The sequence below is a fragment of the Echiichthys vipera genome (assembly GCF_963691815.1).
Source record: "Echiichthys vipera genome assembly, chromosome: 5".
Classification (NCBI taxonomy): Eukaryota; Metazoa; Chordata; class Actinopteri; order Perciformes; family Trachinidae; genus Echiichthys; species Echiichthys vipera.
The window spans coordinates 23,343,181-23,362,254 of NC_139830.1; the positions used below are offsets into that span (position 1 = coordinate 23,343,181).

Consider the following 19,074-nt stretch of genomic DNA (forward strand, 5'->3'; position numbering starts at 1 on the left):
GTAGGAGGCCAGTTAATTTTTGGGCCCGGAGCCTCACAGAGGACCCCCTTTGGATTGTGTCCATTCATTTGTTTTAGTCTCTGCTGTGTATTAACAACCTCCTTCGGGGAAGTCAGGAAGCTGGACAACATAGCCAGAGGCCCTCTTAGACCTTTCATTGATCAGCTGTAAAGCTCTTTTCACTATGAACCATATCTATAGCACATACATAGAAAACTAAAATTCAATACAAATACAAAATATGAGCATGGTAGACATTTTGAGAAAACGGAAAACTAAACTAAAACTTAATTGATTGTCTCAGCTTCATTTGGCCCTTCACCCCTCCCCTCTGCAATATGGTACGCTTGTCAGCCTTTGTGATGAATTACATGCATGTATTTGCATGATTTTAATATTAATACAATTCAGTTTTGTTTGCCAAAATAACGATCCAGAAAATGTCTTGGTTTGCTTCACAAAAAGGAAATACAGGCTTACATTGTGTTCAAATCACTTTTTTCCTGCACAGATTATACTATTGGCAGTTGAGTGTAGTGAAAGTGCTGGTGCAGTGCTTTCCACTGGTGTTATTAGCACACAGTTTAGCGTTGTATTCTGTTGTACATGACAATGCTAAGTATTGGGAGTTGGAGACCTGGGCTGGCTGGTTTATTAGTAGATTTTTCAGCATGTTTTTTTCCAGTTGTTTTCTACAAATTGGTATGGCTGAGATTGTTCTCAAATAATTGACTCTTATTTGTAAACATCCAGTTCATTTTCATTTTATTATATTTATTAAAGAAAACTACACATGTGACTTTCATCTTGTCTGTTGTAAAAAAAAAAAAAAAAAAAAAAAGACAACCATTCAGCTGCAGCAGCAGCAGCAGAAGTGTGATTAATCTTAATGTCTGCGAGATGTCTACCATCTAAAGGTGGGCGCTATAATCATCTGCCCACTGACCCCATGATGCTCATCTACAACCCTCTTCGCACCCCCTGTGTCTTATAACTAATTTCAAATCTCAGATTAACTGAACACAGTTCTCTCCCACGTGTCATGTGATCTCAAAGTGGGAGTACATCAAAGCACAATACAAAGGGAATGGAACAATTGGTGGCATATTCTAGGTTTGGGGCTGTTGTTAATCAAATGCTGCTGGTGAGACCAGATGAAATTAGGCAATGTTGCCTAAATAAGGGATGAAGGGTTCATAATTGCCAGTCCTAGAGATCTGAGGTGCCGGGTGCCAACTGTCAGAGCAAGGCTAATGATGACAAATGTCTCTCTATGCAGATTGCTGCAGCAGCGAGGGTGTGCAGCTGAAAAAAAGGACAAGAAAAGAAAAATGCAGAGGGCCTAATAAGAGAAAGCCTGTGTGCACATATTCAATGACCTACATAAAAACAAGCCTCCCTCACTGATGGGCTGTCTTCAAAAGTACTAAAGCTTGATGCTACCACCATAAAATGGAGGACTCCCCTACAGTACCTGTGACTGATATAAAAAGTCATTAATCTCTGCGACTACTAAGAATCATTACTATCTGCTGCTTTAATTGATGCGGCGAACAACAAATAGAAACTATAATTAACTGACATTTGCTTGCAAGCTTGTCAAGATGATTTAACAATAAATTGTACCATGTTGGAAAAGTGAGCTCTATATTTAGCCAAACAATCCATCAACTCTAGAGTAGAGGACACGTCAGCATAGATCAGCATTGTCCTTGTGTGTAGTTTTCCTTTAATTGATGTGTTGATCATTGTTGTGCAAGGTGGCAAAGTTGTGTAAAAAGATAAATGGTCTGTGTTACTCTCGGGCTCATGTACAAAATAGCAGGCTGTTACTGGTTAACATAGCTAAACCGTTGTTTGGCATGGCTTTAAAAAGACGTTTGTGTGTCTTAAAAGTGTTCTTGATTTTAACCTCTTTTTGTAGCAGAGAGTCATAAATCTGATTTCACTTACTGTGACGTAAGGCTCACGCTAATAAAAGAGCAAACCCAGGGTGTTGCATGGCCAGATTTCCCCAATTTGTTGCATGAATGGCTTTTGAAAGGGGTCCCTCTTTGTACAAAGGGAGTCTCGTCTTTGTTTGGTTTCGCCCCATCTGTGTCATCTGGTGGTCTGTGCAAGAGGGTGGTGTCTCGGGGTGCTCCCCAGCGGCGATGCCAGTTGTTTTATGGACTTGGTGGAGTGGTGCTGGGAGTTCATAAGTTAGCTGGCCCATTGTGTGCTGAGCCCAGCTGACACGTGTGAATTGACTCCAGCATATTGACAGATCATTTCCATTAATGAATCGGAGGAGTCTGCCTTGTTTCACTCTGTGATTTATGCCCTTGCTTCATCATCCTCTGAGCTGAGGTTAACTAACAGCCCCCTGAATGGCTCAACCACAAACTGCTGAATGAAGCAAGTTTGCTTTGTTCAGTAGTTTATGCATGGATGGATATACTTTAAATTATATTTAAGCATTGCATATCTTCTATGTCAGATCAAATCAAGAGAATGGTATAACCTACAATGATAATTTTGTCTCAGAGGATTTTACTATTTTTACAGCATAATACATTCTTTATCATCAGTGTCTTTTAGAGTTTTATATCTGATATTTACATCTAATATAGTAGAAACTTGATTGAATCAAACAATAAAACTGCATAAGAGGAATTAATAGCCACATTACCAAGCCATCTTATCCGACTAAGTTTACATTTTTCAAAGAATTGTTGTTTTTTTTGAGGAGGATTGGCCCCTCCTGATGTTTCTTGATTTGATATTGAGCGCCTTTTGTTTGTTACCGCTGGTGTCTCATCAGCTCGGCCCTGATCCTCCATGGCGGCTATCCAGGTTGTTCAAAGCACCAGCCACACACTGCTGATAGCGCTGCCCTCAGCCTGGCCTGTCACCCCACCACTGATGCCACATGGAAGGCACATTTGCTCGCCACCATTTTATGCCGCTGTCACCCTCCCTTCAAGAGCGAGGGGAAAGAGGGGAGGTGAAAAGGAAAGGAGGGAAAGAGGGAGGCTCACCCTGAGCGGATGCTAGACAAAGATGGCAGCAGAGACATTTTGTCTACTTTCATTAGTTCTGGTGGGGGTGAGCTGTGCTGAATATTAGCCTGTTACTGGCAAAGCCACACATTGTGAGCACAGACGGAGAGCATGTCACAATCAAATCTACCCCACCTCATTTCCATCTTCCTCACTGAAAAAGTGGGACATATGGGGCAGGATACCAATTGCTTATTTTATATGGTAATTAACATCCCTCAAACCGTGTTATGTGGTAGGTGTGTCTCAACCGTGACAAAGTTTATCTCGCAAATTTACATATATATTCCCAGTAAGGTATTTTAAGATCCTTACATAGACTACAAAGGCTTATATGTCATGAAGAAATGAATGAACTTTGCTGGCCTTCAATCATGTGTAATGGTTTTGTTGCCACAGTGTCACATTCAGCTAAACTCAGAATCACCAGTATCAGTGCTGTCATTTCCCTGAGTTTGTGCTATCTGGTATCTGTCAGCTAAAATTGGGACCCTACCTTAACCCATCCACACTGTGTGTGTGTGTGTGTGTGTGTGTGTGTGTGTGTGTGTGTGTGTGTGTGTGTGTGTGTGTGTGTGTGTGTGTGTGTGTGTGTGTGTGTGTGTGTGTGTGTGTGTGTGTGTGTGTGTGTGTGTGTGTGTGTGTGTGTGTGTGTGTGTGTGTGTGTGTGTGTGTGTGTGTGTGTGTGTGTGTGTGAAGGACAGTTGGTTATGTGATATGTTTGCACATGCTTGTGATGAACTTGATTGTTGTGATCAGCATGACATAATCATAATCACCCATTAAAAATCTCCTTTTTGGAGCTGTGCCAAAACGCTGAAGCTTGCCCTGGTTTCCTGTTCTCCAGCCTGTATTTGATTCTTTTGTTTACCTAAATAACAACATTCACACCGCAAGTCCCTGATTGGCGCTAACACTGAAATGTGTATGTTATTTGTTTGTGTGTGTTTATGTGTGTGGAGATTTATCTGACTGTTGTTTTGTCCTGCTGGGCTTTCATCTGTTGGACTCATTATAGTAGTCATCTCACTGGGCTGTAGAGAAGCTCAGGAGACAGGCTCCCCATGAAAGAGTCATGATGGACTAAGAAGTGCTGATGTGCAGGTTCCTGCCTCCAGGCTTTCACCTGCTCAGGAACAGCCCCAAGGCGAAAAGAACCAGGCCGCTCAGACCAGCCGACAAGACTGCAGAGCAAGTTGGACGCTTTAGTGTTGCTTACTGGAATTGATGATAAAACCAAAATAAAAAGTTCACTAATTAGTAAGTGAATTTTTAAAAATGTATTTCTAAAGATAAAAGCAAACAAAGTCAAAAATGTGGATGAAAGCACAAAAAAAGGTTGGATAAAGTTGTGCCGTTCTACCTTGTTAAATTTCAAACGATTTTATTAGTGTGTCAATTCCGTGGTCTTGGCAGGGCTTGGGAGGTGTCTGAGCGGGTAGTGCGGGAGCAGGGTGAGAGCATGTCGGCTGTTGACACCATCTAACGAAGGGAGGATTAGGAGTTTACAGAGGCAGTAATATGATAGGTCAAAAAGAGGAGGCACTCCTCCACAGCACTTGGGTCTGTATATGAATGATTGACTGGAAAAGGAGAAGCTGCCACTCGCTGGCTGAGTGCTCATCTTGACGCCTGCCGCACCGCTCCACGGCTCCCCTTGATCACGTTTCGCTGCTCCCTTCTCATCTAAGGCACCAGTCTGCAGGGAAAAGCTGCTTTTCCCTCTTATTTTTCTCCCTAATTTACACATTTAAGACATTTTTGTTTGCTTATTTGCAATTCCTTTTTTTGTCAGTGAGCCTCTCTCTATCAGTCCTACTCCCAGTCCTTTTCAGCCCCCTACCCACACACACACACACACACACACACACACTCACACTCTTTCTCCCTCGCTTCCCTTACAACCTTCCCTTTCTCTTCGGTTTGCCTTGAGGCAATGAACTAATTTCAGGTTCCATAATTGCGGTGTGTTGTACACCTGTCTGCTATTAATTCTCCCCTGTCTCTCATTCTCTTTCTTAATGAGATATTATTGTAATTATTGTCATTATGGTATTTTCCATAATGAACTTGATTGATGTTGTTGTTGTGGCACTATTTATTCTCTATAATTAGTGTAAATGTGTTGAACTTCTACAGGCACTGATAGCCTGTGACCGTGCTCATGAGTGAACTCCGTCCCTCATTCACTCATCAGCTGACTTGAGAGTTCCCGCTCAGTGCAGAGTTTGTCTTGGATATGGAGAAGAGAGCTGAGCAGCCTGGTCACCACTGAATAGGGCCCTGCTTGTAGCCAGTTTAAGACCATTACAACAGTGAAAGGCTACACAATGGCCAGCGTTGGGCTTTGTTTCAGCCTGTCACTTGCACCCTGTGAAAATCAAATAGTGCTGCGCCTTAAAAGAGAAGGTGAAAAAGGTTTTGCCTATACTCCCATTTTTGGAAAATCTGGTTGTGTTTTGAAAAGGGCAAAAGAAGTTTTCTGTGACCTGATTTTGAATGTTTTTGTTGAAGAGGCAAACTACTGGAAGGAATGCTAAAGAAAATCTCAGCGGAATGAACAATGTTGAATTTTTTTTCTTAGCGGGTCTCAATCCAATTAGGAGTTTAATAAGGGTCATGCATAGGGACTTCACGCTGCAGGCTGGTTTCTTTTGGGTGCTTTTGGGGAATAGGAAGGGGCTGAAGTTGGATAGGGCCTGACTGAAGACTGGTCTCTTTAATGTGTAGTGAGGGGTCTTGTGCCACGGTGAGTTATTGAAACTGCCTGGAGAGCACAGATGACCTTTTTCGTTTTTCTGAAGGTGAGGTTGGTAGATAATCTGACACTGTGGTCAGATTGGTTTCTCAGGTGGTACCAACTATCTGATTCCTCACAAGACCCCTCATATGCCCCTCTGGTCCTGTTTGTCTTGAATTTTGCAAGTTATTTATATATTAAACATCTTTTCACTGATTTTTATTCAAGTCAACATTATACAACTTTTAAGAACTCATTTTGTATTTCTTGTTATCACTTTTAGTATCATACCTGGAAAACTTTAACCCTTCTTGTACCTTGGAATGTGCGTAAAATGCACAAAGGCTATGTGGGTCTTTAAAGGGGCCTTGGTTGATCTTTAATCTCTCCTTATGAGAGGGAAAGTGGGTAGGAGGGCCCTAGAAGTGGACACATCCACCCTTTGTGGGTTTGTTCACATGCTGGGAAGCTTTGAGTGTCTGACAGCCGTTTAACTCCACAAGACCTGGTTCTCAAGTGCCATCATTGGGCGCTCTTGAATCCTGTTAGGAGCCATAATTACAATTCATGCACTCCCAGCACTTCTTTGAAGAGGCATTGAGAGAGCAAAGAGGGGTGCAGAGAGCCTGAGAGAACCCCGGCAATACTGGTCCTTCATCAGTGTGGAAACACTCTCAGAGGCTTTGAGTAAACTGCCTTTATACTGTGGCCTTCATTGTCAAACTAAGCTACAACATAGTTCTATGTAATATATAGATCCACAAAATGATAAATAATTGGGTAAATAATGGAAAATGGTTTTAAATGTGTATATGAGTAAGTATAACATGCAGGGATGGTTTTCTTATAGTGCAAATATACAGTACATTTTACATGACACATTTATATAATATTGCCCTTCTTTCAAGTATGCAAACAGCTTGTGAATTGAAGTGCTAGTGACGTGAAGCGCATTGAATGACTTTCAAAGGGAAAGAGGAGAAAGGGTTAGCATAATGCCTAATAGGTGCTTTAGTAATTTCTGAGTTTTCATAGCTTAATCCGTTCTGAAAAGCTGAGGAGAAGAAAGGCTGCAAATGGCCCTCAGTATTAATTTGATGTGACTTCTGTACAATAAGGGCTGTGGATCCCAGAAGCCCATTTTCAAGCTTACCTTCTTTCATCATCCTCAGCCCTTGGAACTTTTGCCTAAATGTTTCATGAAACCAAGGCTGTAAGCCTCTTTGGTATTCTGTCTTTATAACGCCTGGTTTAAGACTATTATTACACCATGTTCAAGGCAGAGCAGCACATACAAACAGTGAAGCTGCCGCTCCATTGTGTGAAACTCAAATTGATTTGGTACAATTGGGAGGGCACTTGTATTAAAACACACACATTCCATGGCTCATTTACCCCCTTTCATTTTGGAGTTTTGCAAATGCAAATAAGGTTCTCAGGTTTCCCTCCTTCTTTTTAAAAGTAAGTATTATCTCTGAGTATACTACTACTTATTTTGAAATCATGGTTTTCAACACATCATTTCCTCAGAAAAACAATTCTAGGACCAAACCACACATAAAAACACTGCATCATTACTCAGATTTCATCCTGATATTTTGCTAAGATAAAAGAAAAATTAAAATGAAATTTTGCACTTTTGTCAGCATGTGGTGACCCTCATCAGTCTCGTATCCATCAAATATGTAAAAAAAAATAAATAAATAAATAGTGAACTCTTGGACTACTGTTGGATTCATAAAAGTCCTTATTTTGTTTTATTTTCCTGCAAAGATATAAAGCCGGCAAATGATTTGGTTTGTTATCAAAGAATCCTATGATGTGCTTCAGGAAAGTGCAGGCTTCCTCACAGCTTTCTCTGCTGTGGATGCTTTGAAACAGTTTTTCTCATTATAAAAATTATGTCAGGGATGTAGATAGATATTCATTGTTTTAGAATTTCAAGAAACAAAGAGGCATCTTTCTTTCTTGTGTATGTTTTGTTTACACCGGATAGGGGGAAACTAGCAAGGGACACACTGGGTGGGTCAGTGACCCTGGAGAAAACAGCTTGCATTAATATGGTCTAATCCAATGTAATTAGTCAAATTACAGCACGCCAAGCAGCTTGTCAGGGGCTGTCAGCTTTGGCAGGCACACAAGATGGCCTAAAATCCCACTGGACAGCAGAGAGACCTCAAAATATCTGCAAAGCCACCCTTCTGCACTTACTTTTACTCGTTTCAGTCCATTTTCCTCCATCTTTCTTTCTTTACAAAAACAGGAAGGGCTCTTTCAGCCGTGCTACAATGTTTTCGCCTTTTCAGAGTTGTCTCCCATACCCCCAGGCTGCTGGTTTGGCTTCCTGCCTGCCTGCTAAGGTGGATCAAAATGATATGAGGATTCGTAGCACGGGCTACAGAAAGTCAGTGTAATTATATCAGGGCTGCACTCCTCCTACGTGATTTTATGAGAGAGAGTCGGTTGCACCCTAACTAGCACCGCTAACAACCATAGACATGGGTAAGACACTTCCTCATGTCGTAGGATTAGCATTGGTAAAAAGATTTAAACTATATAATTACATGAGGATAAAGTACAAATTATCTAGTGCACTCAACAGCCAGATTATCACCCCCTGCAAGCCCTGTTCAGCCTCAAGGGGTGAGCCTGGATGACAAAAGGCCCTCATTTGCATAAATTTACAAGCCCTCTCGTTCAGAGGAGCCGATAAGAACCTGTTCCACCTTTGCTTTGGCCCTGAGTGGCTTGTTGTGCTTTTGGCAATGACAGATAAGTCAGGGTAATTCCACTTTATGCCTGAAAAAATGATGCTCCAGATTCTGGCTGCATCCCGAAGGTGTCACCCACGATAATCCTCAAAGAGCGTCCAGCAGAAAGGGGGCTGTGTGTTTTTCAGATGATATACTGCAAATGACAGAAAGAATTATATGAAGGAGGCCAAATCTGTAACATATTATTAAGCAATTCCCAGTGAATAACAGGGATAAAAGGATAATGGATGAGGGTGTCGTTATTACCTTGGTGCTGAGGGAAGCGGCAAAGGTAGAAAGACAAGATTAATTGAGGACGAGTGAGGCGCTCATTGCTCATCAGGCCGTCTCGTCTAACCACTTGCTCTTTCTGTCCCTCTCCTCCTCTGTCTCTCCGCCTCTCCATCCTTGTCTCGTTCTTTCTCTTCTTCTCTGTCTTGATCTGAGCCTCTATCCCTCCCACACACTGAAAAAAAAAAGACAGGAAAGTGGGATTTAAAGCGATCAGCTTGGCACTCTCAGTGGCAGCCAGAAGAAGCTGGTACCCAGGCCTGGAAGATTTCAGTCATCTTAAGGCTGACAAGTCCTTGAAAAAAGTCCCATTAGGAAAAGCTTGCTGGAAAGACCCCATACCAAATGACTGCATCCGTCTTTCAAGCTCCTTAGTGAAGGCATCCTCAAGCTGTTTATCTGGATGATGTGCTCACTAAGTGTGTTCTTGTATGTGTGTATATGTGGCTGTGGGTGGGTCATCACTTGAGCATGTTCATATGTGTGTTTACATTTTTGTTATGTCTCTTTCTTTCTTTGTTTACTCTGTAAGACATAATTAAATGCCCACCTACTGGGAGGAGAGAAATTAATGCATATATACGTATGTAATGTGTTGTATTATGTTAATTTTTAAAAAGAAGTGTTAAATCTGTACTTTGATATCGGTCTTTTTCAAAAACAAAGATATAACTAATCGAGCGCCAAAGTAATCTGCTCCCAAGCTATAGGTGATTTGTTTAAGGTCCCTCCACTCAGAAATATGTTTTTCTTCTTGTTTCTACTGTTAGATGTTTGAGCTTCACTGTACAGAATGACATATGTGCAGAGTTTGACACGGAAGGAATGTTTTCACAACCATCAGCTTTTCTCATGGAAAAACAAATTTGAAGGGGTGGGCCTAAGAGCATGATGTATGACATCAGAACTAGTTTTTATGTCAATCTATCCAATTTGCAATTTATAGCCTATGTTTGATGTACAGTGTCTATAGAAAGTCATGATACACTTCTGAAATAGTCACTTTTTATGTTTTACAGCCTGAAGTGATAATACAAAATATATGTATATAGTGTATTTCCAGCGTGATTCACACACTTTTCCTAACAACATTCAAGTGAATTTAATTTTAATTAGGGGGTTAGAAAAGTGATGAGTCCCCAAATGTAATACTTTGTGGAGGTATCAGTCTGTTTGGATATGTCTCTACCAGCTTTGTGCATCTAAATTGGGAATTATTTCCCCAGTCTTCCGTGCAGAACTTTTGGAGTTCAGTCAGATTCTGTGGTGAGCAGTGATAGACTGCACTCTTCAAGTCCATCCACAGATGTTCTATAGGAATTAGGTCCGGGCTCTGACTAGGCCACTCTAGGACATTCACCTACCTGTCCTTTAGCCACTGTGTTGTTTTTCAAGTGTCTAGCAGAGGGCTGTAGGTTTTCCTCAATAATTTGTGTGTACTTGGCAGCATCCATTTTCCCATCAATCCTGTCCAACTGCCCAGTCCCTGCTGAAGAGAAACAAACCCGCAACAGAATACTGCCACCACCATGCTTCACTGTAAGGATGGTGTGTTTTGGGTGGTGTGCTGTGTTTGGTTTCCACCAAAAATAGTGCTTGAAGTTTAGCCCCCCAAAAAAAGTTCAGTTTTGGTCTCATCTCATCATATCACCTTTTGCCACCTTGTGACGTTTTTTTTCTTCAGAAATGGCTTCTTTCTTGCCACCCTGCCATACATGTAGAACTTGTGAAATTGTTGTCACATGCACAGATTGACCAACCTCTACCATTAAGACTTGTAAGTCCTTCATGGTCACCATGGGCCTCTTGGTAGCTTCCCTGATCTCGGTCATCCAGTTTGGAGGGGCGGCACGATCTAGGCACGGTCTGGGTGGATCCATATATCTCCACTTCAGGACAATACTCTGAATGGTACTCAGAGGGATATGTAAAGTCTTTGAAATATTTTATATTCTCTCCTGACTTATGCCTATCCACAACTTTATCCCAGAGCTCCTTTGAAAGCATCTTTCCAACCATGATGAATTATTTGTGTTACCATGCATGCATAGGAGTGGAATCCTAAAGGCACAGCTGATTTTATTCTGTAGTAATCAAAGTCGCCTGAATTGACGACAAGTGGAGGCCAATTAACTTGGTGTGTAATCTGGAAGGTGAGTGGTTATACCTGATAATGTTTATAATGGTCATTCTGAAGGGATTCATCACTTTTCAAACACTGCTTTTCTAGTTTTTCATTTTTTATTAATTTTCAGAAATTTTGAAAATGCTGTAAACCAAAAAAAAAGTGACTATTTCAAAAGAGTATCATGACATTCTATAGGCACTGTACAAACTTGAACTCATCAGCACAGATACATTGTGAATGGGCTTGCAGTAAAGTAGGAGACATCTTGTATATTCATAGATTCTGGATTATTTAATGCTGTAGAAAGAACAAAAACATACCAGACACACAATATTGTTCCAAGCATACTGCTTCTATTGGTCTTAATGCATGCCTGGAGGGGATTTAACATATACTAAACATTGACACTCCATTGGTAAATAGGAACAGTGTATATTGAAATCAGCTTTCAAGTATGTTTAACATTATTTTCAATACCCACTGTGTTTTTGCTATTCCTAGTAAAATGTTACAGCATATTTTGCACCACTCCCATGAAGGAAAAAATGAACATGTCCTTGCAATCAGGACATGCATGCAACTTCATGTTCAAGACCAAAAAAATTTGGTTTTGTGAAAGCATAGTTTATTATAGCTGTATTAAATACAAGAAAATACCAACAACGTGGTTTTATAATTACATGTAGATGATTGAATATGGGGTTTCCTGCTGCACTTGTATATACAGTACTACACTGTGTATATCAGTGAGGTCATCAAGGATATCCATTTTATTTTGTATAGTTTAGTCTAACCTCTCTCAAGGCATCATGTGGAATGATGCTCAACTTTGTGTATCATCGCTGTAGGGAACCACAGGTCTGAGTTTTTCCATTTCTTGAGGCTTTATATTTTGACATATATAGATAAAGAATGTTTAAAGAGCCTTTACTCTTAAAGTTGAAAATGCATATTAGTACAACGGCTCCTCCCACCTGTCCTACCATGGCAGTGTTGGAGACAGCGCTGCAGGGCCTGCTAATGCGCGTGAAATACCATCCCTGACATAAATGTTATTGACAAACTTGGCTGGACATTTGAGGCAGTGAACTGCCAACATATTTAATGCATATTCATCTCCTTTATCCCACTGGTCTTGCCAGAGCACCCGAGCTGTGTCATCTTGCCACACTCCAACTACCACCCAAATGTATAGTGACACTGATTATGCAAATCTGTATCTTGTTTTCCCCCCACCTGTACTAGGAGCTTGCTACTTTATTGAAGTTGCGATATGGCTCTTACAGTGAGGAACCGAGTGGAGATTTTTTTTAATAATCTGTAGGAATCTTTTACATTTTTGTATTTCTACATTTCATAACAGTTGTCACATTCAGGGGGATAAGAAACTTTTGATGCTCCAGCCATAAATCTGGCAGGATGGTGAAGGGATTAAAGCCAAAATCAAAGTGTGGATTTGAGCAAGTCATGGTCATTTCTGTTAGCGCAGCTTTATAAAGTTTGATATGGCAGTATTTGTTTAATTTCAGTGTGGAACACCTGAGTTATTTGTAAAAAGAAGAATATGTACACTGTGTTTTTTCATTTAAAGGGTCAGTTCTCCTAAATTACAAAAGATTTTCAGTACTCATAGTGGTATTTATCCATGCAGATAATTTTGGTTTAATTTCTCATTGAACATATTAAAAAAGCACCCTCTCCTCCCACAGTGTTCCTGTTGTTCCGAATAATCATTGTTTCTGAAGAGATTTAAAAATTGTAGATTATTTTTTTCATTTCCATGAGCACATATATATAAAAATCATTTTCACTTCATTGTTTTGGAGAGGCAGAAATCTCATATCTAGACAAATAAACAAAAACTACATATCTGCATGGCTAGATTGGGTATTTAAGAAAATATTTAGAACTGACACTTAAAGTTACTTTTTTAAAGTTCCTAGCTCTGAGTTAGCCTATTACTGTATGTGTTTTACTTTAACGTATGCACAGATATACTGTAAATATTTCTTTGAGGCCCAGTCTATCTCCAGTCTCACAATACTCTTCCACTTAGCTCTTAGTTGCTCTCATCTCTCACTGTTACCAAGCTTTATGCATTCTATTTCCCCTCTACGACTGCTCAACCTCTTCACAGATCTGGCCCATATTGCCCAGGGTCAGCCATTGAATATAGTATACGCAGTGTGTGCTGATCCTCCAAATTGCCATGTGTGAAATCCATCCCACTTGCTCCTGGGGGAGTAGTCATATCACTCAAAATGAAAGTGCCTCTCGTATCCTCCCCTTATTCTTCCACTTCGCTGTTCTCTCTGTCCGCATGGGACCGTGCAGTTGTGAGGCTTTATAGTGGAAGCCTATTAGACAAATCTTAGATGAATGCAGTGGAGGTACTGTGATACCAGGTTGTCAGAGTGCTTCACAGTCTCATATAAATATATCAGTCATGCTGGCTTGGAGATCTCACTGAATTATATTATTTTCCTGTTTTGATATAAATGCACTGGAGAGGGATTGTGTTGTCCCATATGGGAGAAAATTGCATCAGGTTTTAGAGAAAATGCTTCGTTAGATTTATTAATAACATCTGTCATAGTGTCTCAGCCAATGTGGGGTTAAAGCTATTCGAAAGTCAGATATGATTAGAATCTATTTCCATGCATGAAGTGGCTTCCTTTCGCTTTTAAGTATGATGTGCTCAATTTGAGCATCTGCACATTATCATATATGAGTTTCAGCCTAAACACCGGTGTCACCTGTGCCTTTCCTCATCTCATCTGTCACAACATTTTTCCGTTCTCCACCTGTGATGTTTTACAGGCAGAATGCAGCCTGCCCTCTGTCAAATCAGGGGAAGAAGAGAAGAGGAATAAAGGAAAGAGAGGACAAAGACATTAAATTGCATTATGGCTATTAGGCTGTTGTGGTATATCTCCTTGCAGCTGACAGAGCAGCGCATGCGCCTGTGGCTCTTAATGAGCCTGCGTGAAGGGACCTGTGCGGAAACAAAAGGCTGCGCTTGTCGGCCATAGCAGCCCCCACACCCACCCGCCCCCTCACTGCTCCCCCAGCCCTGAGCGTGACAGACCAAGAGCAGAGCGCCGGTCCCTTCCTGGTGGCGTGATTAGATTGGGGCCGAAGTCTCCAGCTGGCAGGCCTGTCTGTGACTGGAGGCGGCCGTCCCCAGCGCTTGTCACTGGCTGACACCTCTGACAGGCAGGGGACAGCTTCAGCAGACAGGTTCATTAAATGGCATTTTTTACAGCTGGGCCTCCAAAAATGAGGGCTGGGCTTTGTCAAATCTCCAAGTCTACAGGGGCCCCTGCGTGTTGGTTTAGACCAAAGCTTTGTTGTTATGACAATTTTTTTGATCTGGGCTGTTTGAAATCAGCTCTTTTTTCTCCTCTTTAGCCTCTCTTTTGTTGACAGCTAGCCCTTTGGCCTGTACTTTGTTATGGCAGCAAAATGTTCACTTTAGCTCTGTAACAAGAAACAGCCAGTTCTAAAACAATATTATATTGACAATCAGGTACCATGTTATAGCTGCTTTTATATATTTTCTAATTATCTAATTGTAATGAACCTAAAGTCTCAAACTTGTGTAAACAGCATTTTGATACATAATAATACACAATATAACATATGAAGAAGTTAGGAGGCAAATTTATGGCACTGTTAAAATTGATTAGTAAAATGACAAAATTAATAGTCCATTCAAAGTCTCTAGACATCCACATAACTTAATATGTATTCAAGTAACAGCTCACTAGTGCCTTGACAGAGTAAGTTGTAGCCTTCCCATGATGCATATCTGGATGACTTGCCCTACAGCATTGCACTCAACAACATCTGGCTGCAGAGCAAGAGGGGGGAGGGAAGAGCGACCCTGCCTCCTAGTGAGCTGCTGCTGGCCCTCAACAGTGCGCCTGCAGCTCCATAGCCGTCCCTCCATCTTAGCTCCCTTCCACTCTACTCTCTCCAGTCAGCACGTTGCCTCCTCTGGGCCGTGCTGTCTCTATGACAACTGTTTGAGTTGGGGGTTGCAGAGGTGTCAGGCAGGGCATTACTGGGAGGAGAGCACCAGAGATGCTGTGCTGCACATCCAGCATCTTCACCTAATCCAATTTTAATTGAGCTCCAGAGATTTTGGATGTGGCACGGAGGTCGGGCATGAGCTATTCCAGGGAGAAATTAAGGCAGCCCGGCTCGCGCTGCACTCTTCCAGCCTGTCACTATTTTAAATGAGCATTAGCATCAGACCTAACCCAGCTGAACATCTCACTCTGGATTTACCCCCACCTACTCCACCTTAATCACCCCAACACACATACAGCCACCCACACACACACACACACACACACACACACACACTAATGTACTGTAGGGCCTCACCTTCTTACTACCCTGTTATATCTTTATCCTCCCTTTCACACACTCTCTGTGAACTGAACCTATATGTGATTATAACCTGGGGAGTTGATGAGGTTCCTACCCGGCTCACACTGTTTGACAAAATTGTTCAGTCAGAGGGAAGTGAGATTGAAGGAGGGAGGGAAAGGTGTGTGAAGGAACCATTCTCACCTGTCAGAACAACTGTCTTGGTATAATGTGTGTGGACCTACAGCCCCAATGGTGCTGCATAGACTAATGATCCTTTGTCTGCCCCCTTTGCCTTCCTGGCATGATAGTTATTTTTATTTTATCGATTATTGGTGTCACTAACCCAGGAAGTCCTTTTTTGACCACTTGTGTTTTATAAACGAACTGAAGAAGTCTGAAACACTTCAAGATGCTTTGTAACACTTTGTTGTTTTTAAATAAGGAAACTGATTCACCAATACTAGTTTGATGTTGATCTTCCATTTAGAATAAAACTCATGGACTAGTTCTTTAAAACTGATTTCAGTAGCCTAGTGGTTGTATGAATTATCTTGCCTGCAGCAGGTTTTAGTCCCAGCTGTGAAATAATGAATACTACAGCACTATTCAATGGTTCACTAACTCCCACTGCGGTGCCCATAAACAAGACGGTAAACAAAGAAGTACTAAAAAGTGCAACAGTTGCCAACTTTTTGACAGTAAAACAGTTAACAAATGTTAAACACTGAACTCTCTTTTTGCTCAGGTCATATCTACTATCATGTTATTTGATACAGTTTAGAAAACTGACTGCTTTTGTGTCCAAAAGTGGTTGTGGATTTATACACATATTATGTCCTGATGACATTCTCTCTTCTTTTTATGCCCTTGTAGGTCTTAGCATACACTGAGGGTTTACATGGGAAGTGGATGTTCAGTGAGATCCGGGCGGTATTCTCCAGACGCTACCTCCTGCAGAACACAGCGATGGAGGTCTTTATGGCCAACAGAAGTAAGAAGAAGTGCCAATTACAGTATTTGAAAGCCTTGCTTCTCCTGTTCTGCATCACTAAGGGATATCTCTCAATGTTTCACAGCTTCAGTCATGTTCAACTTTCCAGACCAGGCCACAGTAAAGAAAGTGGTCTACAGTCTTCCTCGAGTGGGAGTGGGCACCAGCTATGGACTTCCACAAGCTAGGTGGGTCATATATGCCAACGGAAAGTTAATTAACCACTGTTAAATATTTGTAATATTGTAATTCCTTCATGGCCAATGCTTCCTCCTCTGTGCTGTGTGTCGGAGCATCTGTGCAGCCAGGCCTGCAGCAGAGTCATTTGAAGTCCCATTGCTCCAGTTATTGAAGTGGATGTGCACTGACCCTGACTGAACTGACCTAATTCTTTGACAGAAGACTCTATATACAGCAGGGCTGTGGCCAGGTCACTGACCACAGAGAAAACCACGTATTCCCTTTAGACTGTCATAGTGCTAACAGGCCCATTTATACGTTTTTGCAAAACAAGCACATTTTGTCAACTGAGTGGATAAAAAGAAAGTCATCCTGAATTAGCACATAGTAAATTAATCTCCTTTCACAGGCTTATGAATCTACCTTTAATTAATTCTACTGGAATCAAAATTGTGTAATTGTGAATGCTATTGCAGTTGATGCCATATTCTCTCATTTGTAGCTTAACATTTTGTGTTAGCTTTTCATCTCAGTACAGTATTTTCATTCTAAAATTGACATGCTAGACAAAGAGCTAGTTGTAGTCTATTCATTCTTGTGTAGTTTGTTGTGATGTAGCCAATTCTAATAATAATAATAATAATATTGATAGATCAATTTTATATAGCACTTTTCTCAGCACTTAAAGACGCAATCCTTTGAATTTGAGCATAGCTTTATATGCAGTTTATGCTCTTTTTTAAAGATTTGAGAATATAGGTTTTAAAATAATGTAACTAATGCCAACTTGTTCCCTATTTGTTCTTTTAATGTTTTTTGTTTTTTTTACAGGCGCATCTCCCTGGCCACCCCCCGGCAGCTATTCAAATCCTCCAACATGACCCAGCGCTGGCAAAGGAGAGAGATTTCAAACTTTGAGTATCTGATGTTTCTCAACACTACCGCAGGTAAGATTTCTATTACGTTCCAATGTTGTTATATCCAAGGGGAACTCTGGGCTTTTAATTTGGAAGTATCTGAATGTATGGAAATAATGTTTTCTCTTTTTCACAGCCATCAGTTAAATAGATAGATTCTGACTTGTTTTCTTCCTTATCCGGGCAAAATTCACAGCCAGTGAAAGGATGAAGTTTTAATCTGTTATCTACGTGAATCTCTTCACCATTAGCGTCTTATGACTTTAAGTTTAGCTATCATAATCAATAAACTCAATGTGTCAGTGGCCCTGGAAACATACTTTAAGTTGCCTCGGGTATGTCGTATTTGTTTAAGAATCCATAGTAACCTTAAGTGGTGCTCAACCTGGTAGACTTCGCTGTTCATGTGATTGTGCTGTTTGAAGCAAAGAGCAGGCACAGCAGATTTTGCCAGATAATTAGTGCCTTGCTTTGTGAGAGCGTACACAGCAGAGTTGAGAGGTTCTGTTGTCGACTCTCTGATCTGAACTGCAACTAACAGAGAAGGCGAGAGCGATTGCACGCTACTCTGCTCTGAGAGGTGTCATACTCTCTCTCGCTGCATATTCATGCATATTTATATTTAGCTCGCGCTTGAGTTCGATACATTATTGTCAGCTAATTAGATGTAAGGAAGACAGAAAAACATGACCAAAATTCATTAAAAATCCGTGGTAATGACCTGGGCTGACAGGGATGTCATCGTAGTGTGGGGCTGCAGACAGGCGGGGGTGAAGTGCTGGAAAGAGGTGCGAACGGGATGTGGTCTACTAATTAAACACTATTCCGTTGTTATTAACATTGTGCCGCCCCAACTCAGGCCTCAGCACCAGTAGGTTGAACTATACCAACACAGTTCTTCTCTTCTTGTGTCTCTTATTCCACACTCGGCTTCCTTTTCACTATGTCACATTAACCTGGGTAATTATTCTCTATAGCTTCTGTCAGACCCCGGATATTCTGCAGAAGCTTTCCCATTGACTAGCCTGTCACACATTATCACTCGCTCAGCTAGATTTAGATTACCTAACGTCAACCTGCTGCAGTGCAGGAATGAACTCAGACACGCCTGCTGGATTGGTGTAAATTGATAAAAAAAATTAGGTAATCATTAAAAACTTTATGGAGTGTTTCCATTGAACTATCCCATTTCATTGTATTTAAATATTGTATACAGATGCGTGCGCTTTTGTTTAGATGTAATAAAACTGTTTTTTACTATTTTGACTTTAGAGTTCACCTCTTGACTTGAATTTCTTACAGCTTTTAATGTGCTGGCCATTCTAAGATAGAGTAAGAATGTCTTCTGAAATGGACAATGCACTTTATGTCATTGAACATATTCTTGGACAGTCATCAATCATGAATCATGAGAATGGAACTTTATTAATAGAAGGGTGTGCAAGAGTGTCTCATTTCCTGCAGTGGTCCCTGTGCAATGATGCAAAAATGTGTAACTTTGAGGTGTTAATTAAACTCAAGTCCATCTCATAGTAGGATTGTGATACAGTGTATACTAGTCAACATCAGTACTGGAAAATTATAAAAATCATGTAAAATATTTCTGGAAAATAAAAAAATGTGGTAACTCTTATTCTATCAAGAAAGGGTGTC

At 40.9% G+C, this 19,074-nt stretch overlaps 1 protein-coding gene across 4 annotated transcripts in view; it reads left to right on the forward strand.

The window, feature by feature from the left end:
• Positions 1–19,074, forward strand: part of LOC310946718 (neurobeachin-like) — a gene marked incomplete at both ends in the record, with an annotated part of 214,607 nt that overhangs the window by 161,845 nt on the left and 33,688 nt on the right. For all 4 annotated transcript variants that reach the window (XM_083913262.1, XM_083913263.1, XM_083913264.1 and 1 more), the window contains 3 exons: positions 16,207–16,324; positions 16,410–16,512; positions 17,336–17,451. In XM_083913262.1, coding sequence (XP_083769388.1) covers positions 16,207–16,324; positions 16,410–16,512; positions 17,336–17,451 — 337 coding nt within the window. The remainder of the gene's footprint in view (positions 1–16,206; positions 16,325–16,409; positions 16,513–17,335; positions 17,452–19,074) is intronic.